The sequence below is a fragment of the Hyalella azteca genome, unplaced genomic scaffold (genome assembly GCF_000764305.2).
Source record: "Hyalella azteca isolate HAZT.00-mixed unplaced genomic scaffold, Hazt_2.0.2 contig5701, whole genome shotgun sequence".
Taxonomy (NCBI): Eukaryota; Metazoa; Arthropoda; class Malacostraca; order Amphipoda; family Hyalellidae; genus Hyalella; species Hyalella azteca.
The window spans coordinates 85863-111637 of record NW_025935883.1 but is presented as its reverse complement, the minus strand read 5'-3'; the positions used below and the strand labels follow the sequence as shown (position 1 = coordinate 111637).

The 25775-nt window shown below is 39.2% G+C and overlaps 1 protein-coding gene across 1 annotated transcript; it reads right to left on the bottom strand.

Annotated features, from left to right (window-relative positions):
- Window positions 1-1314: 1314 nt before the first annotated feature.
- LOC108681661 (glucose dehydrogenase [FAD, quinone]) lies at window positions 1315-25775 on the bottom strand. The gene is made up of 12 exons (XM_018170713.2): window positions 24770-25775; window positions 9177-9385; window positions 8391-8580; window positions 7761-7898; window positions 7477-7553; window positions 7138-7251; window positions 6443-6599; window positions 5698-5858; window positions 5034-5211; window positions 3855-3925; window positions 3283-3434; window positions 1315-2753 (listed from the first exon to the last, which is right to left on the bottom strand). Exons 1-12 carry the CDS (start codon window positions 24888-24890, stop codon window positions 2612-2614), a joined length of 1710 nt encoding a protein of 569 aa, XP_018026202.1. The 5' UTR covers window positions 24891-25775; the 3' UTR covers window positions 1315-2611.

The window sequence follows — 25775 nt, the reverse complement described above, 5'->3', positions numbered from 1 at the left end:
CAGGAAACTTCAACTCAATACAAGTGAAAATTGACTAACTCACTTGAGGTACTGATTTAATGCTGAATTTTTTAAAATGGATATGCTGAAATTTTTGCAACGCTTCAGAATGGGTGAAAAATTTTCCAGTGGAGGTGGAACACTGAACACGTAAAATGCGCCTTTCTCACCGTAACAAGCGACCACTCATCAGGTCATAATTCATAACAACTTATATGTCTCTATGAAACTCACAATTAATAATACAATAAAGTTGATTGATAAGCACTCTTGCATTCAAGCAAGACTTCATTAATATTTTTCTAGCTGATCATACAAGAGAACTGATATTATAGTTTCCCTTACTTACTTGACCAGACCAAATCAATTTTCTTTGAAGAGTTTTCTTTGTGCATTTTTTTTTCAGGGGGTATTTGTGCGTAAATGGAAGATTATTAATTATTAATTAAGTCAAATTTGTTCACCTCATCGTTGTCACCATCAATACTTAGGTGGCATCAATTTACATACATGTTGATAATATATAAATGTCGAAAATATATAAATTAATAAATAGTATTTAAAGAAATCACAAGTTGCTAAAATTTACTAAATAGTTACTGATTGAGGAAAATTTTCGATCTTAAAGAATTTTAATATTTCAAAACGTCAAGAGTCTTATTTACTCGCTTAAAGGGAATCTAAAGAAGAGGTAACGACACAGTTAGGGAAATGAAGAACAAATAATTGCACATTTTTTTCATTGTATTGTTACACGAAGTTATAAACCTCACATGGCGAGAACCACTGCGTTACAGTGAGCAGTGAACCGTCCAAAAATGAACTTACGTTAACGTAACTGCAGGAGTAACAGCGTTGTCCATTGTCAATTTCAACGTATATATCATTATTCTTAACATACATTTACATTTCTTATTCAATTATTATAGTCAAATAGAAGCTTCATGGTCATAATATTTTAATTGTATTTATCTAAGAAATGAATGAGAGGAATTTTACAATGTCTTCTTTTACGAAATTTGCTGATTTTTCCACATTTCGTCGAAAATTCAGTATATTATCAAATTTCAACCGTTAATTAGTCCCATTTCTCGAAATAAAAATCAAACATGAAATAAAATTTTAAAATATCTATCCACACAAAAATATATATTCTTCCGTTGAATAGATACATCAGTAGAGATTCTTATACGACACCACTGTAAAAAAATATAACTCAATACTCACTGCAGTGAGTGACAGAGAGCGCATTTTCTCGTCGACGAAAACGTGAAGTAGCGGACGGACGGACGGACAGACAGACGGACATGACGAGCACAATAGTGCATTTTCTCCATAAATGAGAAAATGCGCTAAAAAGACGAGGAGAATTAACACCGTAGGGAACTTTGGTGCGTTCTAAATCTATAAAAGACTAGAGAATTGTAAGTCTTTTGACACACGTTCATCACTGTCACTGAGCAATACCAGATTATTTATCGCATAATGAAATCATTACAATATTTTAATAACTATTGAAAATAGTCTACTTGTCAAATTACGCCATACGAAAGTAGTTTTCTTGCTAAATGCGTGCATATTTCTCAAAAAATTCGTGCTCTAAACACACCAGACCCAATTTGCTTTCAATTGTGAAAATAGTGTCGAATTATAATAAATAGAACTATGATCAAGGAAACAGTTTTACTACATGGATGTATTAACGTAAAACACGCGAATAAAGTCTAGGGACTTGGTCAATATCACGATGCAACCAGTCTTCTTGTTCTGCAGGTTGTGGTGAACTCCTTAAGTGACTGTTAATTGTAAACGCTTTTGTCTAAATGATTAGAGTTTCTTATGTTATCTCCACGTATTACATTTTTACATCGATATTTTCAGTAAACATCTCTGTTTATCTTATCCTTGCATTTTTACTTAAATATGTTCTCAGCAAAATTGAAACAGCTAAAAAAATATTCAAGCTGATGATTGAAAACTATACCAATAAGAGTGAATAAGGAAATTCCATGATAAAATTTTCCAAATAATTCGACACGTGTTTACAGAGCAGAGCGAATGTTAAACGTAAATTAATGTTTGTATTTAAACTTACACGCATTGTCGATAACTTCTTAACTATCGATTTCTTTCATGAATGAACACACCAATACATCATAAAATGCCACAAGGCTTTGACAATATCCTCCGTTAAATAAGTAAACATAATAAATAAATGACAAAAAAGTTAAGTATGCGGACAATAAGTAAAAAATTGCAATAAATGTGTCAAATACCTCAAGCTTTTCAATAATGCATTAACTTTCAACTGGAGAAGCGATTCCATCAGAGCCAAATGTCTAAGTTCATAAATTACACTAACATCAACACAACATCACAACAGGACAACTGGCATCTAACCTTCAACATATTAACAGGAGTCTTCTTCGCCATTATTACTTTTAGTCCTTCGGCTACTATAAATTATTGCGTGGATTTGAATTCAACTAACACCGACGCGAGCGTCACATGGGCACCATCACCCTCGCCTCACACACATAACTATGGTAATCGTACGACAATCAATGAATTGATAGGTGACTTATCTAGATTTTCCTACAGTTACTGCCCGTCACCGAATGGCTCCCCAGTCCTGCTTGATGAGGTCGGCCGCCTTCTCCCCTATCATGACAGCGGCGGCGTTGGTGTTGCCCACAACCATCACGGGCATGATGCTGGCGTCCGCCACACGCAGCCCTGACACGCCCCAAACTCTGCGGTCAAGTCGTCAACGGAAATTTTATTGATGGCGATGTGTACAGAAAAACAAGGTCTCTTGAAAACGAGAATTTTGAGTCATAAGAAAATTGCAATTTCTCAATCAGGAATTATGGTGTCAAATAATTAGGTAACTCTACAACATGTTAGAAAATAAAGCACTTCTAATCCCACCAATTAGTTTTTTTTTAAATTGGCCATTGGATTACTTGAAGAGAGTCATCCTGTCTTATTGATTTACATTGATATTATATAATATAATTTATGACAATTTTTTTTTATAGAGTCACCCCTTCGTTTCTGCCATTGGAAAAGGCTGAGGCCGTACCGGTTTTGTAGGTTCTGACCTGCATTTATCAAGATGGCACAAATGAAAAAACTAAAGCCTACCTGCGCGCAGTCTCAAGACTTTGTGACAGATATTGTGACAAACACAGAAAATGTCAAATTGAATAAATACCTGAGGATGAACAGACAACTGTGCTTACGATGAAATTATAAACTATTGGTTAGGCTGCGACTAACCTAAGTTTGTGGTCAACAACCCTCATAAGGTCAGAGCTCGGTGCCATCTTGCAAGACCCCACAGGATGGTAGTTCGTGGATGACATGTGGCGGGCGAAGCAGCGCCAGTAGTCGTCTGAATGCTTCACTTCCTTCTCACATCCCGGTAATGTCTGCACAAAGTTGACAGTTAAATCTTTTATTTAGGTATCATCACAGGAACGAATATATCTATCATGCAGTTTTCATTAAAGAACGTACAATTTAGCTACACCAATGTAATTAACATGCATCAGCGTGGTGCTCGGAATTTTGTGAAGATATCTTGGAAATGTGATGAGGGATTCAGTGTATATGTTTTACAAAAAAAAACACTCCCATCTTTAAAATCTATTTGTAAATTCATCTAATAATAAAGCAAATTCTCCTTCACATAACAATTGGTAATATTTACAATATCTAACGTGCAATTATCTCAGTGACACTATCAACATTTCTTAATAATGCCAGTTTATAAAAATGACTAGCATCCGACATGCGCTCACGCATATTTTTATTCCTGCATCCTCACGTATCAAATTAAGTTTACTCACCTTGTCGTAGAACTTGGCACCAAGCTTCCTGAATGCTGTGGTGTTGCCCAGTCTTAACGAAAGCTTCACAGCTGCAAAATAAATGTGTGCTGAAAATCAATGTGGCCAAAAAAAATTTAAAAGTCTAAAATATTTCTCTTTGACACTGAGCGATGATACAGCGAGAGTCCAGATACAAATCAGGTGGAGTGAGCATATTCATTATGTTATTTATAAAAGCTGGAATGTCCAGTCTGTACCCACTTCAGTCCCTCATTCGTGTGAAAGTAGCTATTTAATGGACAATAAGCTAGGAAAAAAGTTATTTCTTACATGCAGTTACTCTCAATGGCAAAAAAGAAACGTGAAGATATCATTACTCGAACTTCCAAACAATCCATCCTTTGCATCATCACTTAGAACGGCCGGCAGACAGTAATTCACCACCAGCCACGACTTACATATAATGATATCTACATCATCTGTGTGGCATAGGTAATAGAGACCAATGATCGGAATGTCACGAGGACTGTAATATAACATCAATCCCATTCCCTAACCTATCCAGACATCACTACACCACACTCTTCTTCATCGTAACGTCTACATATGTCATCATCTATGTGGCTGAAGAAGTTGGGGTCAATGAGGGGGGGCGAGAGCTACATGATTATTTTATTAACATTAAAGCTACATGATTACATATTTAACATTAGCAAACCTCACCCCACATCACAACATTACACCTACCCTCCATCATAACATCCACATCGTCAGGGTGGCTCAGGAAGTTGGGTCAATGAGGGGGGCGTCGCGAGAGCTACATGATTGCTTTAATATTAATAAACCTCACCTGCAGATGCACATTCTAGCTTGCGGGACTTCAGGCAAAGCCAAGGGCGAAGTCGCGGTTCCACCATATTGTTACTCAAAAAAGCTCCTTTCTGAGTCTGAGCAACAGTCGTTTTCCAGTTATAACATAAATCCCATAATCCCATAATCCCATAATATAACATCAATCCCATTCCCTAACCTATCCAGACATCATTGCACCACACTCCTCTCTCATCGTGACGTCTACATTTGTCATCATTGATGTGGTTGAAGAAGTTGGGGCCAATAAGGAGGGTGTCGCGAGAACAACATGATTATTTTATTAACATTAACTAACTTCAGCCCAGATCACAACATCACACCCACCCTCCATCATAACATCCACATCGTCTGGGTGGCTCAGAAAATTGGGGTCAATGAGTGGAGCGTCGCGAGGGTTGCGGGACCGCAGGGTGACTGACCCGCGGCTCTTGGGGACGGACAACATCGTGCCGATGTTGAAGCCATGCTTGCCGTTCAGCGGCCCGAAGTACTCCCGGTACATCTGAACATCGTGCACTCTCTCAAATAATGATTAAGTATTCAAAATATTAATCTGTTTCGAATTTCTTGTTAGGGGATCATGCTAAATTCTTTTGCAAATAATAGTCTGGTTTTGAATGACATGGAACATGTTGCGCTCATTAAAACAAATGCAGGCAGAATAAAAAACGGTTACAGGGATTTTTCACGTTACAGATAACATGTTCCGTATTTATTGTTTATTAGAAAAAATCACTCCTGGGAGCTCCGACGTCTTCAAAAAAGGCTTTTAAAGACAATAGATTTTATCAACCCAAGAATGCGCATTCATTGTATAGCCGTCGAAACCAAGTCCAACAAACGTCGGAAAATTTTTGAGAACTATTAAACTTTTGCCTGTAGAGCCTTTTGATTCGAGCTTTCCAACAAAAAGCTCTCCCTTTATATTACTACTGCACTATTCGGTCATCGTTTGCTTTAATTTTATGCTAGAATCTATTTTACCGACCTTGGTACGGAAGCCGATTTGGTTTCCGAACATGACACCACCGTCGATGGCGGGAGTCTGGGGCTGCAGCACCAGCTGTATGTCGGGCCACAGTGGGTCAGCGTGTGATCCGGTGTTCAGGAACGCGTTTCCATCGAGCCCGAACGACACTGACAATGGACCTGTCACCACAAGTTCATTAATGGCGACTTCGTTGATGAAGTCTCATCGAAGGACATATGTCAGTCACAGTGGTGGTAACATCAAAGGAGATCTGCCATTCTCAAAGGTAGTAGCAACAGAGGACACTTACCAGTCTCAGTTGTTGTGGTACCAAAAGGGGACATCTGTTAGTCTCAGTTGTGGTACCAACTGAGAACAATCGTAAATAACAATAGTCGACACAATATTATTAATTATGAGCAACGAAGGACTGCCAAAATCAGAACCAAATGATTATTAGGAACATGAATTTAAACTACCTGTTCCAGACAATTTTACGAACATTATTGGAACTGTGGTCCTTGCGAAACTTTTCTGAATGTAACTACAGAACTTTAGTAGCTTCGCAAATATTTTTCTGCAACATTATACTGAAACTTAGCATAAGCTGGAAGAAAACTTGCCAACTTCAAAACATCGTCATAGTCAATATGCATTACCTGCTTTATCTATTTACACACAAGCTAGCCCATCTCCCGAAAGGCAGAAAAGCCTTTGGCAAAGATTAATAGGGCGATACAACCACTGTATCAGTGCAAAATACCTTTTCTGTGAAGCAAGTACCAGACGGAGGAGTACAGGTTCAAAAGTCTGCCAAAAGAAGACCCCTTGTGTCTGTCGATGGTCCAGGTGAGGCCGTAGAGGGTAGGATGATCCTGCAGGTTCTGACCCACTCCAGGCAGATGGTGAACTACGGGAATCTGGCCACGAAATTCAGTGTCAGCAGAATCATTCAAATACTAATTATTTTCAACATAATAACATCATTATTTCTTCAGTTTTATAATTCGTTGAAACATTTTACATAGTTAAGTATCTGTATAGGGATTTGGTAGTGACCGGATACTACAATGCCGGCAGAATTGGGGTAGGAAAGGTTGAGATTTACTAATTGGTTGCGAGCGGAAACGCTCCGGACCTTAGCGAAGAGTCATTTACGGAGCAAGTTACTATTAGTTTTCTCGAAATTTCATCCAATTATACATGTTTAAGCTAAATAGTATAATAATTTTATATTTCGCTTCTTCGACAGAATAGTCTCTGCTTTAAAACTGTATGAAATTATGGTTTTCTACGTCATAGTCGCAGAAAAAAAACTATTCTTTCTATGAGTAGCTATTTCATTCCAAAAATGAGTAATAAATAAAACAATAGAAAAAAAATATATAATATAGTAATAGAATAAAAATCATGCATTAAATTTTACGAAATTTCGATGTCATATTTTGAGAGCCTCACGTTAAAGTTCTGCAGGTGACGGGGGTCCCCCACCCCCGACAGCATCAGGACCTGGGGGGAGCCTATCGCCCCCGCCGACAAGACCACCTCCTTCGACGCGTACACCTCGTGAACCTGACGTAATTATTAATATTTATTATTATTTATATAGTGAACCATTATTATGAATACGTGAACCAATATTAACCATTAATATGAATGCAGTGAACCATCAATGACCATTTATATGAATACGTAAATATGTTTTATGAATACATGAACCATTATTAACCATTAATATGAATGCTGTGAACCATCAATGACCATTAATATGAATACGTGAATATGTTCTATGAATACGTGAACCATTATTAGGTAAGCTTCAGCAGACGACGATCTTTTGCCATTCAAGACGTTGATCTGCGGCCGCGTGAAGCCTGCACACAAAAATCTTGAAAATATCTCATATAATTTGCATTTTTATATATTTTAAATCTTATTTTTAAAAGTTTATGGAGGGACAAAGAGCTTTCAAGCAATTGCCAATGATATACTGTCGAGAAATTTAATACCGTGATCAAGCAGCAAATTATACATAACAATTTATTGTTAAATTAAATCTATTATGATTATCTATTCCTCACCGAACTGCTCTTCGGCGTTGGGGTCGACGGGTGACGGAAAGCCGAGCTCTCGCCCAGCGCTGAAGAAAGCCTCGGCTACGGGCGTCTCCCAGTCCTTGTCCATTACCGTGATGGGGCCACCGTAGCCGTGATACCCCGCTGCCGTGACACGGTAAGGGCTTTAAGCCGAGACAAGGTACGGGTTTGAAGCCGTGAAGAGATAAGGGTTAAGACCGAGACAAGGTACGGGTTTGAAGCCGTGACACGGTAAGGGCTTTAGGCCGAGACAAGGTACGGGTTTGAAGCCGTGAAGAGGTAAGGGCTTAAGGCCGGTACACGAAAGGGGCTTAATGTGGTGAAGCCCGTGAAGGCATTATTCAGGAATGGATGGGATAAGTTGTTATGCTTAATGCGGGACTTGAAGGGCATAGGATTAATATGGATCATTATTGGTGAGTCAAGGTTGGTAAGTCATCAAGGTTGGTAAGTCATCAAGGTTTGTAAGCCAATAAGGTTGGTAATCTATCAAGGTAATTAAGCATTTAAGGTTGATAAACTATCAAGTAAGGCAAGCATTCGTCATGGACGTAAAGTAGTATCGACGTGAGCTTGAAGTAAGACTCAGTCCCACGGTTTTTACATGTCACTCACCTGTTTGGTTGGTCACTCCCCCCCTGAAAGTCTCAAGCTTCTTGAAGTATGGCAGGACGGAATCGTAGTCCCAGCCCGGGTTGCCGAGGGCCGCCCAGCGGTCGAAGTCCCGGCGGTTGCCCCGGACCCAGATCATGTAGTTGATGGATGAGGACCCGCCGAGCATTTTGCCGCGGGGGTATTTGTTGGCCTGGACACGTCTTTTGCTTAGAAAGAATTCTAATCCCAATGCATGCGTGTCGAATTCTAAAAAAATATAATAATTCTAAAAAACTATATAATTCCAATCCCAATGCATGCATGTCGTCTACCGTACAGACAATGATTTGATTTATTTGATTAGTTTACATAGCAAAATCCTGAACATAAAATCAATAAAGTCGTCAGTAGGATTTGCTAAAAGAATGCCGAGTGATAAAAGTTAAATAGGCCAAGAGGCGGACTTGTCTGCCTATCACGAAAATGACCACGAATGATGTTATAAAATTATATTTTTGGTCTAATGAGATCAGTATGAATTCATCTGATCAACATTGATGGAAAACTTAGAAATATAGTCGCAACATTTTAGCAACATTGTCAGTAACATAATATTGTGACCTGCGGATACCTATAATGTCTTCAATGTCTTTTCGTATTGAAAGGCCTGGTAACGAGAGTCCGAAACTTAGTCTGAATGAAGGTTAAGTTGCACGAGGTGATAGGTACTAGATAAGTACAGGTATAGGATCATTATACGTATAAAGTCAAAATATGTATGTAAAGTATCATACTTCATTATCTTACATTATTGACATAGTTGAACTGGCTGTGCTTCTGGCTGGTGGTTTGGTACCACCAGTCGGACTCGTGTCCCTCCAGGATCATGAAGGGCGCCATGCCGGGCACGGTGGCCTCGGGGGGCGGTTGCCCGCCCGCCTCGAGGAGCAACACCTGCCACTCCGCCACCTCCGACAGCCGACCGGCAACTGCACTGCCCGCCGAACCCGAACCAACTAGAGGGAAAAAAATAAGCAACGTTAAATAAATAAGCCATGTCACATTAATCATCTTTGTGAGGTTATTCACTTGACTTTCGAGTTGAGCATTGTTTATTTCCGCGTGTTGATAATGTATATGTCCGAATAAACAGCTGTAATATATTTCTATAAATTTTTAATTATTATATAAATTTGTCATAATCAATGTACAAAAGATCGTTGCTTGAAAGGTGATGTCATTTTGTCTCTTATCCTACATACGTTGTAAGGAAGTTAATAGACTACAACTTCAATGGTCCGGAAGAACGACATTTGCATCACAAATTTCACAATCTCGCCCGCCTCGCCCTCATTATTCAGAGGTCAGCAGCGGCGCGCTGCGTGTCGTCTCAGAAAACTTCATGGGTCTTTTGTCCAAATATTGACACGCTTTCTTCCCAACGGCACAAGCTGAGAGCGGACGTAGCACAGATAACCCTTTTTGCTGGGACAAACTGAGTCAGGGTGACTCGCACAGGAACAAAAAGTGCATCTCATTGTGAACAAAGACTCACTGAGATCTATGATGAGTGCTGGGTGGGGGTACCCGCTCCTGACCACTAGGAAACGTCGCATAAGAAGCAAATTTTTCCAACACAAATCAACTTGCGATGTCTCGCCTTGAATCGCTTACCAAAGTTAGGGCTGAAGTCGGCAGCAGCAAATTAAGGAATGCTGGTCCGTGCCTTTACGATTAAATAAAATTATTTCATCTCGTATTATTTCATTTGTTAAATTTTTCTAAACATACTCCAATTAAAATTAATTCACTTAATAAATTTTACACTCGCGTGATAACATTATTGGATGTATTTTTATAACTGTAATCATTTAAAGAAGAATTATAAAACCTTTATTATTCGTAGAAAGTTTTTAAGTGAATATCTGCAAGACAGAGAATGTATAAAGCTATGTGTGGTCGCTACATACTTGCATAGATATCCTCCACGTTTACATAGATATCCATGAATAGATATCCTCCTACATAACATACTTATTTTATATCCTATATACTTTTCTATATATTCGTAAGACAATCGTATAAGTTTAGGGCAGAAACCCTGCGGTCATTCGCTGGAGTCTGGACGTCGGATCTCTTTTGGCTGTCAGGCGGTAGAGTCGTGGTAGACTGGAAAACGCGGTAGATGGTAGACTGCATATTGTCTACTGGGTGGTTATAACGGGACATCAACGCGGTGGATGGTAGACTGGGTCTACTGGGTGGTTATAGCGGGACATCAACACGGTAGAAGGTAGACTGGTGTCTATTTGGTGGTTATAACAGGATATAAAACAAATTCACGCTAGCTCTGTTGTTTGATGAGTTTCAGGAACATGATTGACTCATTCGTCGTCATCCCATTCGGCTTGATGGTGAAGACAAAAAAAAAATAAACAGACACTCAAAATTTAATCAATTAAAACGAAAAAATTTATATCTCTTAAAAGACGTTATGGTTGTAGAGAAATATCGATGATTTATAATTACTCCATTGTTATTTCGAACAGATCGAGCAGCCTTCTTTCTCCCACATTCATCGTGAAGAACTCTTTGTAAACGCTTTGAGAGATCAGCGATATTTCATTATACGGATCAGATAGTATCTATCACAACAAACATAACATACAACATTTTTGGAAAGCATAACAAATAAGGCAGATAACATCGATCTTCCAAATTTGTTGGTGATTAAGATTTTACGCTTGTATTCATTCTAGTTTTCAAGCAGCATCATTATATTGTATAACGTAGTTTATACCAACTCATGTAATGGAACTCAAGAGGGCGGCGACGCATTACACGAGATAATCAGCAGCCACAATCTATAATGTTGGTAACCATTACGTAATAATTCCTGCAGACATTCCAGAAGGGATGCAGTTTATGGTTCACATTTGCCAAAACGCCTGGTCATCCTCCAAGAAGTCGCCCAGCCATCATAAGCTCATCTTCTTCATCCACACAAACCTCACGGCATCCACGACAATGCCCGTGAAGCAGTAGCACTGCTCCTACAATTCATCATCAGCCTCCGGAGCTTCAACAATGCCTCATCATCAAGAATGATTTGCTGAATTTGTTACAGTCTCTTGAGCCCTCCAGATGCGTCGTGCATTCACCATCTTACGCCAGAAGTACCCCCACTCTCTCAGCCTTACTCAGCAGTCCCACAACATTTCCCAGTTTTGAACCAGCCTTACCTAGCATGCAGAAGCCCTTATTTACCAGCCTTGCCTAGCATGCAGAGCCTTCACATGTCCCAGCTTTCAACAGAATGCATGTTCCCAATCTCCGGTCTAAACTAAAAAGTATGACCCTCACATTCCTCAGCCATTCCTTGAATTCAGGTCCCACAAATCCCCAGCCTACCCTGGCTTGCAGGTACCCTAATTCTTAAGCCTACCCTAGCATGCAGGTCCTTCAAATAGCTAGGCCTCCTTAGCTTGCAGGTTCTCCACATTCCCAAGCCTACCCAAGCATGCAGATCCCAATTACTCAGCCCTCCCTAGCTTGCAGATCCCCTAGTTCTTCGGCCGTCCCTAGCATGCTGGTCCCTCAGTTCCCCAGCCATACCAACTCATGCATGCCGGTCTCCTAGTTCCCAGCCATCCCTAGCATGCAGGTCACCTAGTTCCCCAGCCATCCCTAGCATGCCGGTCTCCTAGTTCCCAGCCATCCCTAGCATGCAGGTCACCTAGTTCCCCAGCCATCCCTAGCATGTCGGTCTCCTTATAGTTCCCCAGCCATCCCCAGCAAAAAGGTCCCCACACTCCCCGGAGGAACGAGTGTTTGCCCCAGCGATCGTAAGTTGCCAGGCTAAGGCCGCGCCGCGGTTGCGTCATTCCTCGGCAGGTTGGACACCCAACATCTATAGTTCTCAATGACTTTTTTGTACGGCGCGCGTAAAGTGGGAGTGCAAATCAGGGCTTCACTTTCTCCTCGGACTTCGGCCCGGCCACAGCTCTGCTAACAATACCGACGAATGCATCATCAAATTGCAACAAATTTACACCGAGTAAATTCCTCACACTGTGAATCCAGTCGGTCAAGACACGAATTTTAAAGATATGAAAACATTATAATTTGGATTTGTATTTTATATAATCTTTTGAATCAAGTCGAAAGAGTTTTGCTGGCGCTCAGGCAGGCAGGCAGGTAGGTAACGATTGAAGGCTGATTAAAAAAGTATTTCCTGCAATGTTTTGATTCACAAGCTTCTATATCTTTCCTTTTCTAAGTGCTTTATGGTAAATGTGGAATAAAAAGATAAAAGTGACAATGATTGAAATTTGCGCAGGAATAAAAGCAGAATGGAATGAATGAGACACGAATTCTTCCGGCGTTGCGGAAATACTTCATCATCTAAGTAAACCCGTAACACTCCTTAAATTCACCAACGAGATTCACATGAAATAATGTCACGAGTGCAAACTATGTGGTTAGTTCAACTGATTTTATTTTTAATTCTGAGTAATTCAAAGTTCAAGTCTTCTTCTGGACGCCGTCAGCTGTCTGGAAACTTAAAAAATAGAGGAAGCAAATTACCATGATTTATTAAATCACATATGCTTTTCTCTGTTATAATCTGTTTATCAATGAAATTAAATCCATTTTTAACTCCTAACTCTCCTCCACGGCCCAGCTGAGATGTTACAGCTCCTCTATCCCCACCCGCCTCGCTGGGAGATATTTCAATTATTTCATCTTAAAATGCCCCGAGTGGACATCCCTAGCTCCCCCCTGCCCAAGTTTTTACTTGGGTATCCCATACGAGCCTCCCAGGCGAGCATTACCCCATGCAATCTCCAGACTTTCTCTTCACTGAAGAAAAAATTCCCCCTGACGCGGGCAAAGTCTGGTGTTCGATGTCTTCTTGGTTCCGTGTTTGCGGACCTTGAACTGAATACTGACTGCATGGAACAGGAAAATCTCTTATGGGGCTCCGATGAATAATTGGAGCAAGAGATGGTCTTGAACTTTAACAATGCCTGGGATTAACATCATCATCGATACTATTCTCTTTTATTTTTGACAAGCGAACTAGATTTTATTAGAATCTTTATATTATATAAAATTTTATATATTATATATAGAGTTTTAACAAAAAATTTACAACGTACCATAATATCAATTAAATTGTTTAAGTTGCTGTTCTTAATAATTCAACTCAATTATTATCAGTTCATTTTATTTAAATCTTACCTCGTTATTTAAAACAAAACTAACCTATATAATTCGATAATATTAGTCCCGGCTTCAGCAAGAGGTAAATATTTTCGGGTCATATAATGTAAAAAAAATCATGCATTTAAATGCACAACATCTTGTCATCTTTTCCGAGTTCAAAAATTAAATTTTAGAGTAAACTTTAATTTTTAGTAGCAGCTTTTTAAAGCCAAGTCTCGACATCCGCGCCTGCATTGCATTGCGGTTACGGATCACGAGGCGGAGGAGAGGCGGTGTCGAATGGCCCACTTGGCCCTCACATGGCCCTCACTTGGCCCTCACTTGGCCCTCACTTGGCCCTCACTTGGCCCTCACATGGCCCTCACTTGGCCCTCACTTGGCCCTCACTTGGCCCTCACTTGGCCCTCACTTGGCCCTCACTTGGCCCTCACTTTTCCCTCACTTGGCCCTCACTTGGCCCTCACTTTTCCCTCAATTGGCCCTCACCTGGCCCTCACTTGGCCCTCATTTGGCCCTCACCTGGCCCTCACTTGGCCCTCAATTGGCCCTCACTTGGCCCTCACCTGGCCCTCACTTGGCCCTCAATTGGCCCTCACCTGGCCCTCACTTGTCTCTCACTTAGCCCTCACTTGACCCTCACTTGGCCCTTGCTTGGACCACGCTTGTACGCATGACATTATATGAAGATAAGTAAGGCAAATTGAATATTATTACCATTTATCCTAAGTAAACGCGCCAATTAGTTTAGAATAACTAGAATATGCATTTATTACGCAATCTTGTAGGCACTAAAAGACTATAAATTACAAGTACATGTATATCATCTAAGATATTTAACGATTAATCGCTATGTAAATACAGCTGTTCCTTAACAGGTATTCATTACTAGGTTCGTTCTTCTGCATCTTGTTCAATTCAATCGAACAGTAGCTCGGGAATTATACAAAAAAACTTTTAATTGCTCTAACCTCCGCCTCCGTTTTACTTGATGAGTACAAGCAGCTCGAGGGTTGGTCATGGTAATGGGTAACGTTGATCCATCATGTAAAATGTCAATGCTGATCAGTCATGTTTTTTTTATCAATCCTTGTAATTGTATACAGTCAGTATGAAAAGATGAAATGGTCGTCCAAGGTAGAGTGTGGCGGTATCACCAACAGTAATTACTGTTGGTATAAGAGGGACAAGCTATAAGTATTGACCGCTACTAAAGTCTGGCAAAAATGTATACTTGCGGCTAAATTTATTCACTTGTTTTAAAGTTTACTCGTCTATAAATTTTGATAAAATTTTTCATTAAATTATTTACGAACACTGTCAGCCACATCAGGATCATCAGGGATCCAAGACTCACCAAACAACCGTCATGTTATGAGTCCTTCGAAGCCACGTATTCTAATCGTCGTTTTTGTATGTTTTTAATCCAGCTTCATACATTGGTCTAACCAAATGTTACCGACAGTTAAAAACTTTGGAAATTCATTGTGTGTTTTTAATCCAACTTCATACATTGGTCTAACCAAATATTACCGACAGTTAAAAACTTTGGAAATTCAGGCCGAAACAAACCAATTTTTTTTGTAGTTGGAAACGTTTTTCTACTTTATTTCAAGTAGGTCAGCTTAGCATAGTGTCGTTTAAAGGTCAAAATTCATGTTTGTTAATATTTTTGAACTACATCTACATTTTTTGAGCTACATATTCTTCATCAACCTGCAAAATTTTTAGGCTAGTTTTAAACAGATGGCAGCTGTCACTTCAACAGCTATCAAGACACAACGTAAATCATTTATTTCCCTAAAATAAGCACCAATCCACAAAAACTTACTTTGACCTGCCAGAAACTGCCAGGTCACTCTCACGACGAGTAAAAACCTGCAGTCACACTTACAATTTCTCAGTGTCACTACAACTTGCAATAACATACAAAGACACGCACTCTCTCATAATTAATTAAATATAATATCGTTCAGCAACCGATGATAAACAATGAAGCACAGCGGCACCTGGTAATGACATGTAATGTGCGCACCGATGAACAATATTAAACTATATAATACACAAAGATACGTTTGGAATGCCCATACATTACACGCAATGTTACGCAATAACATGCAATAAGCAAAATTATTTTCAATGACAAGCAAATATTTCAGTACGACATCAGGCAATGAAATGCACATACGCACGCATGTCATTGCGGCGCGAAGCCTTCCTTCTCAGCGGCGCCTATACCGAGCCTATAATGACGTGTTTGTGAGGTAATGAATGAAATGACGTGTTTGTGAGGTAATGAATGAAGTGATGTGTTTGTGAGGTAATGAATGAAGTGACGTGTTTGTGAGGTAATGAATGAAGTGATGTGTTTGTGAGGTAATGAATGAAGTTATACGTTTGTGAGGTATCAAGTGGAGTGAATCAATGCAATTCGCTACGAGGAATCGTTATGTCGCACCTGCGAAAAATTTACTTGAGGATCCGGGGGATGACTTGCGGTGGGTTGGAGATCTCGACATGATATTCAGTTTTTCTTGTCTACTTTTTGTTCAACCTCAAAAAATAAACGCTCTATGAAGGGAACGCAACCCTGACATGTGAGACTGATTTTTTCTTTATGTTATCTTGAATTTAGCATAGTAAAACTTCGAAACTCCCTGTCATAAACTTAAAATTCGTATAACTGTTCCTTCATTTATAAAACTCAAGTATCGTGATTTTATATTAGGGAACACGGACAAGAATGGTCAGTAGGAAACAGACGCTTGGTGGCAGCTGTGACTGATGAACATGTTGAACAACAAGAAATTCGTGGATCGTATTTTGGTTCTAATCATGATGCAAAACTCCGATTAATGATAAATATAATCAATTGAAACAGCTGTATGAGTGATTTACTTAGGGGAGTTGCTGGAAAGTTTGGTTGATTGCGTTTCATCACTTCATGTGGTGAAATTCCTCATATGAACTTACTCATTAGACCACCTCACATATAATATCAATTTTATGCGTTTTTTCTCTCATATGGATTTTTCTCACATGAATTTCCTACGCAGACTTCCTAGCTGCAGCACGTCAACCATCCTGGCTCTGCTAGCAACCGACTCGCCGCATGTAACATACCAGCTAATTAAGTGACTAATCCTCTCGGTTAGCGGGATTGTCGCGAGAAGTTAGGAGCTAACATATATAGCGGGATTCCCGTTGCGAGGTTTCGACGTGCAAGGGAAAGGCACAGAAGTCTGTTTGTGTTCCGGCTGAACTCTCACAAGCTGCGCGATGTCTTGCGCTTCTCGGGATGCTTCTTGGTCTTTTGCAGCTCCTCGAATGCAGAGCATAGCGTGGACATTCCTGAACGGCATCACATCGACTGTAGGGACTGAGGCATCACATTGTCTTTTGGACTAAGGCATTACACTGTCTTTGGGGACTGGGGCATCACATTGTCTATGAGGACTGAGGTATCACACTGTCTTTGGTGACTGTGGCATCTTGAGTGTAGGGACTGAGGCATCATAAAACTGCCTATATATAGGGACTGAGGCATCATAAAACTGCCTATATATAGGGACTGAGGCATTGACTGGGGCATCACACTGTCTTTGGGGACTGGGGCATCACACTGTCTTTGGGGACTGGGACATCACACTGTCTTTGGGGACTGGGGCATCACACTGTCTTTGGGGACTGGGGCATCACATTGTCTTTGGGGACTGGGGCATCACACTGTCTATGGAGACTGGGGCAACATAAAACTGTCGCTGGGGACTACACATCACACCGATTTTGCGGACTAAGACGTTGGTGTCAATACGGAGTAAAGCATCATAATTTGCATCTCGCCATATGTTTGCACCCCACCATATATGCACTTCATCATGCTTGCAAATCAGCATGTTTGCACCTCAGCATGTTTGCACCTCACCATGTTTGCACCTCACCATGTTTGCACCCCACCATATATGCACTTCATCATGTTTGCAAATCAGCATGTTTGCACCTCACCATGTTTGCACCTCACCATGTTTGCACCTCACCATGTTTGCACCTCATCATGTTTGCACCTCGCCATGTTTGCACCTCACCATGTTTGCACCTCTCCATGTTTGCACCTCTCCATGTTTGCACCTCAGCATGTTTGCACCTCAGCATGTTTGCACCTCACCATGTTTGCACCTCAGCATGTTTCATTTATTGCTACTTCTCAATTGCGTCCATGCGATAGTAAGACTAATCGAAGCAAGTGCATGCAAATTCCATTAAGGAAAGCAATATTGCATTCGTTTGTTTTTGAAATTCAAATACGTCAGTACGAGATAATATATAATCGTAAGTCAATGCACGATAATCAATAGCCATATCTCACCACAACGTTATTTCAATGCTGTTTCGCCTACCGTCAATGACATGAATATTGATTTGGATTCGTCCTAGGTTGGCTATCACTCAATTCTATCTTAGAGATAATATGTCAGAATATTCATTGTGCGAATTTCTTATAAATGAGTTCATTTGATGCCTTAATCACAACCAGACTATTGTTCAGAAATAACCAAAACTAAACAAATAAAAGACTGAATTCGTCAAATCACTAAAATATATCAAACTTATGCGTATTCCTCGATATTGTACAAAAAGTTACAAGATACACGCACTGATTGAAACGCTGAACGGCATTATTTGAATAAACGTAATTCAGAATCATAGAAAAATGCACACCTTGCCAGTGTTGGTATATACTTGCGCACTAAAGAATTTTTGCATAGCCCACTTTCCGGGTTAACCTACGAATTTCGCTGCATTAGAATAATCAATAACAAAAATCGGTAAATCGAACTCGAATGGAAGTTTATCACTACAATGGAAGGAATAAATTGTCCATACACGCTAATTGCATGCTGTCCTGCAACCAAGAACTGACATTAACACCTGCACGTTATCGAGCCAGGGACAAGGTTAGGTAAATCAATCAACTTCCTCACTGCAGTCGAAGATCATCACTGATTTGTTAGAATATTTTGTCAATAAAGAACTTAACTTCAACCTCGAGTGCTTCGACATTGTCAAGGCGATGTTTTCAGTCGTAGCCAAAGCGTGGACAAAAAAAAAACAGCCCTGAACTCTGCATGAAGAAATTAGCCGAGAAAATGGGAAATTGCTTCCCGAGGGGCATCAGGTGTCAAAAATGAAGCGGAAAACAGCCCTGAACTCTACAGAAGTTGCCTGGGAAATTAGTTATATTACCCTGTGGCGCCATATAAGAATTACCCTATAACGTTTTTGAGGTCATTCATTCTAGCTGAAAGATTAACGATAATTTATACAAATTGTGTAATAAATAGGTTATTACTTACTTATAATATAATAAAATTATGATATGCAATTCTACTATAATTATACTTTATTCCGTAACGCACGAAGGGGTAGGGCGTGGGGCGGCGCCCTCTCCACGACGTAATTAATTTACTGAAGAAATAAACCCAACGCGAGATCTGGGTAACAAAGAACAGAGCATATTAAAATGGATAATAAGTGACTTATTCTAGGTAGCAATGGTTCAAGTATTGTAAAATATGGCGATACTTTGAATGGTAGCAATGAAAAAATGTGGATGCCCAGGCGCTGCCGAAAGGATGACAGTGAAAGTTGTTGTTCACGAAACATCTTCTCGTGGGAGGTAAGCTCTGGCGTTACCATGACGACCGTGAGGGATAGGCTCAAGGTTACTCGTGCAGTGTTACACTCACGGAAATGAAGGATATTTCGTCCTAGTAGTGATCTGTCATGGATTTATTTAACGAATGAATTCATAGTATTTATGGATTGATTCGTTACAATGTATTTGGATATTAGGTGCGGTAAGATCGACGTGTTTGCATGTGTATTTTTCACATTGCTGTGATGGTGCTGCGTGACAGTTGATGTTGGTGTGAGCAGCATGTGATAATCGTAATTGTTCATGCTCATATATTTAAGTAATTATAAGGAATAAGGCATTTCTCATTATAGAAGCATTATTGATGGCATTACATCCAAACTGTCACAGTCAATATTAAACTTCAATATTAACACGCTGAGTGCGAGACGACTCAACAGCGCTGTCAGATGGCCTAAAAAAGGACAAGTCCCGCTGATAAGAAGGCCTATAATTTAAAATATTCTTGTAAATTTGTAGGTTCCATTGCAAAAATGAAATTTTCCTTTTTTCCTTACTTTAGAAATTTAATGAGGTAGTACTGCCATCATAAATTTATGTCGACAAACGCAATTGAAAAAAGCTAAATAGCCGAATTTGTCCGGAAAAAATGCCCTCGGTCGTGTCGCACTCAACGTTTTAAACAAAAAAGCAAGTCTATCGTAGACAGTATAATGGCTTTTTTAGATACAATTTTTTTATTCGCTTTCAGCCTTGAATTTTAGCAACTGACTTCTAATATTGTGGACATACTCCCAAAACTTGACCCATTGTGTTTTCTCTAAGTTTTTAGCCACAATTACCATAACCTACGTCGTTGCCTAGCAGTTACCATATGAGCGCGGCTTGATGCGCCCTTCAGAGGCAGCGAATAACAATATGAGCTCAACGTCAGCTTCTTTGTTAATACATAATGTATGCATTATGAATGTCTCGTGCAGAATGTATACAATATGTATATATCATACATAATGTATTAACTATATCATACATAATGTATTAACCAAGTGAGTATATATCACTTGAGCGTCTTGCTCACCAGCATCACTGCACACGCTGTACCGATTGGAATATTTGGCAGGTAATTTACTTGTTATAATAATGCAAAGTTTGTTACTCGTTTCAGTTCAAGAATGTACAAAAACAACTGGCCTAAAATGATAAATAATATTCTAAGTAAAATTGTTTGTAATATCTCCCTGACAAACATGTATTTCCAAACAAAACACTTTCCCGTCTGCAGTTCTGGAAATGATACATTCGAAAGTCATAATGGGTTTTAAGATATAACATTATTGCTTATAAGAACATATCATGAGAAGCATTCATATCATCCATAGAAGAAGGCTGTTAACAATCATGGCATAAAGATTTTTCTTAGTTTTTCCCACAAAAATTAATTATTCCCACAAAAAAAAAATAAATCGGTCAAGTTCGCGTGGAGGTGAAGAATATCGCAATATGTCAAGAAGTTGGGCTTTTTTGCAACAGCAAATTACTGTCGCTGTAATTCATGGTCTCATTACTAAGCATTTATTACGATGGATTCGCAATCGACAATTTCCATTTCTTTTGTTCTATTTATGCTATTGATAGATTGAACTGAATCACTTTCCTACTCAGCTTATTCTTACTGTCAAGGTTAAAAGTCTTTCTCTTTCATTCTTCACTCAAATCATTATGATAGTATTGACGTTGTTATTCTAAGACAATAAATAATACTCCAATTTCATAGAGTATTGAGAATGTCTTTTTTTTAATTTCCTGACTATGTGATCATGCATTTTAGTCAGATCATAATCGTAACGAATCATTATCTAATCATCATCTTGAATTTGTACCAATTATAAGAGAATTAGCTACCACTACTATAAGGTAGGCGTATCGATAATGAATGAATACGGACAAAATATCAAGATATATTTCCCATTAATGTTACTTATGCTGAACTTATATGAAGCATTTGGCCCCACAAACGCAGCTCCGTACATTTTTCGTTTGTTTACAATCATCACACAATTAATCATGATTATTAATTTATCGTTGAGCATTACACGACAAAGTAATAACAGTAATTATAATTATCAAATTCAAGGTATACAGTGTACAGGTTCTGCTTGATCTCGGCATTGATGAAATGTCATGAATTACACTAATTTGATCTTATTTACAAGGAACATAAATGCAATCTACTCGTCCAGCAAATTAACTAATCATTAAATACGTTTCGGAGACCAACTCTATATATCGTCAGATCAGAAACGTTAGAAAACACAAGTAAAATCAGCAGAACATTTCAAAATTACCCGAGAGAGATTACAACCTAAGTAAGTAACGAAAAACCATAAACCTGAATTACATTAACACATTCTTTCTTATCATTCTTGGTGAATTAAGCAGGCTAATTATATAAGTGAGCACAGATTCGGTCGCCAGCCCACAGGTTTGGAATTTAGAGCACAAGTAAAACGGTGACCTTTTACATGGCATCGCCCCATCCGCACTACCGGCGACCAGGTAACCTGCTTATTGCGTTCTGAGGTCATGTGACGACCTCATCAGATATGCGGGGTCATTACTCATTTATTATATTCATTTATTAACGATATTCGTGCGTAAACTCGAAGATATAAGTAGATCATAGTGTTCGAATAGAGAAACGCGTTCAGCATTGTTCCGATTTTTTGTCGGTTCAACTAGACCAGGGTAACCCATTCAAGAGCAAAGATTGCATCACTATATGGACAAAGTTTCCCTCATTTCTTTGTGTGCAGAAGCGTCTATACAATTATCAGGATAAATAATCTAACTCGTATAGATTCTGTGTAGCATAATTTATAACATAATTCATTGATTTATTCAAACTCTAGTGGAATAACCTGCTTGATTCCTGAACAGTCTTGAATGTTTAATATTGTTTGTCAATTGATTTGTTTGAATTTAATGTTTAAATAACATTTATAATTATTACTTTCAATACAATGCGCTATCATGCATTAACAAGTGGCCCGTACAAGCATTTTACGCGTTCGTTATGTGAACGTCGAAGCATTCATCCAAACGGTAACAACAACATTGAAAGTCAAATTATGCAGCAAAACTTAAAACACTTATGGGAAATGAGGGTTACAAATAACCAATACCTCTAATAATAATTAATGAATTTCTGATGTGCGTATGGTGCATTTTACTTTTAAAAAATACACCTTCCATTCAAACCTTAAGTGCTATACTTGAAGCAATAAAACATTTAAATTACGAGGACCAACTTGCAGGCCGCGCACGCTGTTAAGTTCGAAATGATGGGCCAAAATTTAGGCTTTGCGATGGTCTGGGCAACCCAGTTTTTTTGCACCGGTTGCTTCTTGCCAAACTTTGACTACTTTCGATGTTAGTGAAGCAAAAACTAGTATGCAGGTCACTGCCAACCGATGCTAGGTAGCATGATAGTAATGTTTTTGCTCGTTGCCACCAGGCATCTAACGTTGAAATAACGTTGATTAAACGATGTTTAAACGGAATCAACGTTGAGTCAGTGTTATTTGCCGACAGCCTATAGGCACTCAGCTCACGCCCGACATTCTACTGGCTACTCATGTTTGCATGGTTCATTTTAATTAATGAACCCTATATGTACCGCTTATCTGCAGTACCCTATTTTTTTAGTAGCTCAATCTACCATAAGGACATTCTACTTGAGACTTGACCTCTAGACCCATACTCTTCAGTGAAGAATATTTAGGGACGGGGTATCTGCCCCCCACAAGGTGTCGTTCTACCCCTAGCCCCCGGCAGTGGACTGGGTGAATCACAAGCACTCCATTAGGTATAATTATGAGAATTTTTGTCTATAATTATACATATTATTTTGTACACTTCGCAGTGCTGAATCAAGCAAACTCCTACCTGCGGTATCAGGCATATTTTTAAGCGGGCTAAAACAGTGTTTTTCTATAAATAATTAATTTAAATCACAATGGGTGATAATATTATAGAGCCGCATGATTCCCGACATAAATAGGTTTGGTGACTACGAACCTAAAAGGCACTTGTATATTCATCACAGCTCCAGAAGTCGAAATCACAAACAGACAAACGACAAGGAAATTTATAAATAAAGCGTTTAAAATATTTAGAATGCCGCAAAGATGCTCATGCTCACATCAATCTAAAAAAAGAATCCATAGCATGAGTAAAAAATTTCAAAGACTCTTCTACGCCGTTGATGACCCACTTGAAATCGTCAGACGGGACGATGCGGTGTCGGTGCCACGCAACGTAAATACCGTGACATGGCGTTTCTCGAGAGGTGCGAGTTTCTTATGAAACATAACACTTTCCTGGCTTCAAAAATAGGAAGCGAGAACAGTTTGTTGCGTTAGCTAAAGCCTTGTTATGCTGACTACTGTTCCAAAGCGCATAGTGCAGACAAAAATTAAAAAAAAATGCTTCCACGTTTTCAATTGAAAACCTGTGCACCAATCGCAAGGGGATACGAACAGACATTGAATTGTAGCCTTCCAACATATCACACGTTTGAGATCGTGGAAAGGATGCAATATAAATTCAAAAATTAGCTGCCCGCGCGTCAAACCTCAGCTATCGTGAGCTATAACAGGTAAAACGTACATATAAATCATGAACTATAACTGGGCATTAATAGAGCATGAGCTGTAGCAGGACATAACGTGACGTCATTTGCCGGAGCTGCGCCAAAATACTCAAAAATTATCACCCAATTTCACCCGCCTGTCGCCACTTAGTCCACAGCAACGACCGCACTCATTCTGAAATTTCTGATGATTACATATTTCTCAAAATTATAAAACGGCACAATATGCATGGGAATATTAATAAATATAATAATGTGTTAACTAAACAGGTGGGCATTCCGCCTCCGAACGACTGCTAGCAAAAAGTCCAGTTTGTAGGTCAGCTTCGCAGTGAGCGTTCGGTTCGCGACTGCAATGCAAGCCTGAACAATCTGACTGCCTGCAACGCAGTCCTTCTTTGGGATATTGGAACTTTGTGTTAATGAGTTAATGCCGTCCTAACGGTTGTGTTGGTGCCGTCCCGCTTGTGGGATCAGCTAAACTATTGTGTTGGTGCTTTTTAAATTTACCGGTAGGGCACGCATCAACTTCCGACGATGAAGCGTCGCAAATTTACCGCTTACAAACTTTATCGCAACTTTAGCGTCTCGCTTGCTCACAAACGGTAAAGTCAGAAGATTTTCACCACTTTAGCGAACCTATTACTTACATACGATGAAGTCATGATGAAGATTGTCGTAACTTTTGCATGTCTCTTGCTCACCGACGATGAAGTCGTAAGATTGTCCTAAAGATTGTCCTACCTTTATTATTTACTCTTACTCACCGACGATGGAGTCGTAAGATTGTCCTAACTTTATCATATCTCTTACTCACCGACGACGAAGTCGTAAGATTGTCCTAACTTTATCATATCTCTTACTCACCGACGATGAAGTCGTAAGATTGTCGGGTCGGGGTTTCCTCGACTTTGAAGCCCCGGAAGCCGACCAGGATCCAGGCCAGCGTGCGGATGAACGTGTAGATGAGCGTCGCGACGTGTGCCATGCTGGAGTGTGTATTTGGTGTGTCTTTGGCACGTATTTGGTGTGCCTTTGGCACGTATTTGGTGCGTCTCCTTGATACGTTTATGGTATAACACTTGTTTAACAATACTGTATCACTTGCTGATTAATGGTTTATTTCTGATCAACGATGCATGTAACAGTTTTTCATATCGGTGGTGCATTTGAGAAAAAGCTGAGACACCAATACAATGTTCTTGTCAAAAAATAAATTCTTCTCAATTTAAAATATCTTGACACTCTTTTTCTTTAAATGTACTATCAATTGCTTGCACTGCTGACAAGTCACTTATAAATTGAATTTTTTCACCGCACAGAGCATCCGGCAATAAAATATAACAATACAAATGTCAAAAGTTACTTTGTATAGTTATTCCACGAATCGTATTTTCATCAACTTATTATTAAGCGACCTTGGACAGGAACTTAAATAATTTTTCTGGTGTATAATGCGGCGACTTTGATAAATCTTTTAATATGTATCAACATACGTTATACATATCTATATTGAATATGCATTAATACGTGTTGTATTATCTTCCGATGTTCACTGGATGTTTATCAACATTCGTTCTGCCCAGCATTCGCAATTCTGCAGTAGGAGGTATAATCAATCTATGAAAACGTCGTTGATATTTGTTTCGTCTTATATATCGTTCGTGTTGACATCGTAGCAAGTTTAACCTGCAACTCGTTCGTTGTTATAGTTCTTATTAATTTATTTACGTTCGTTTTCATTGTTTTCACACACTGCCTTCATTCACGCTTGCCTGCCATTTGTGTTGTTATTTATTGGCAAATCTACCAATCTTATGTTTCTGAATTTATGAAATGATAGGATTCTAGGTTGAATTATTGAAATTATTAA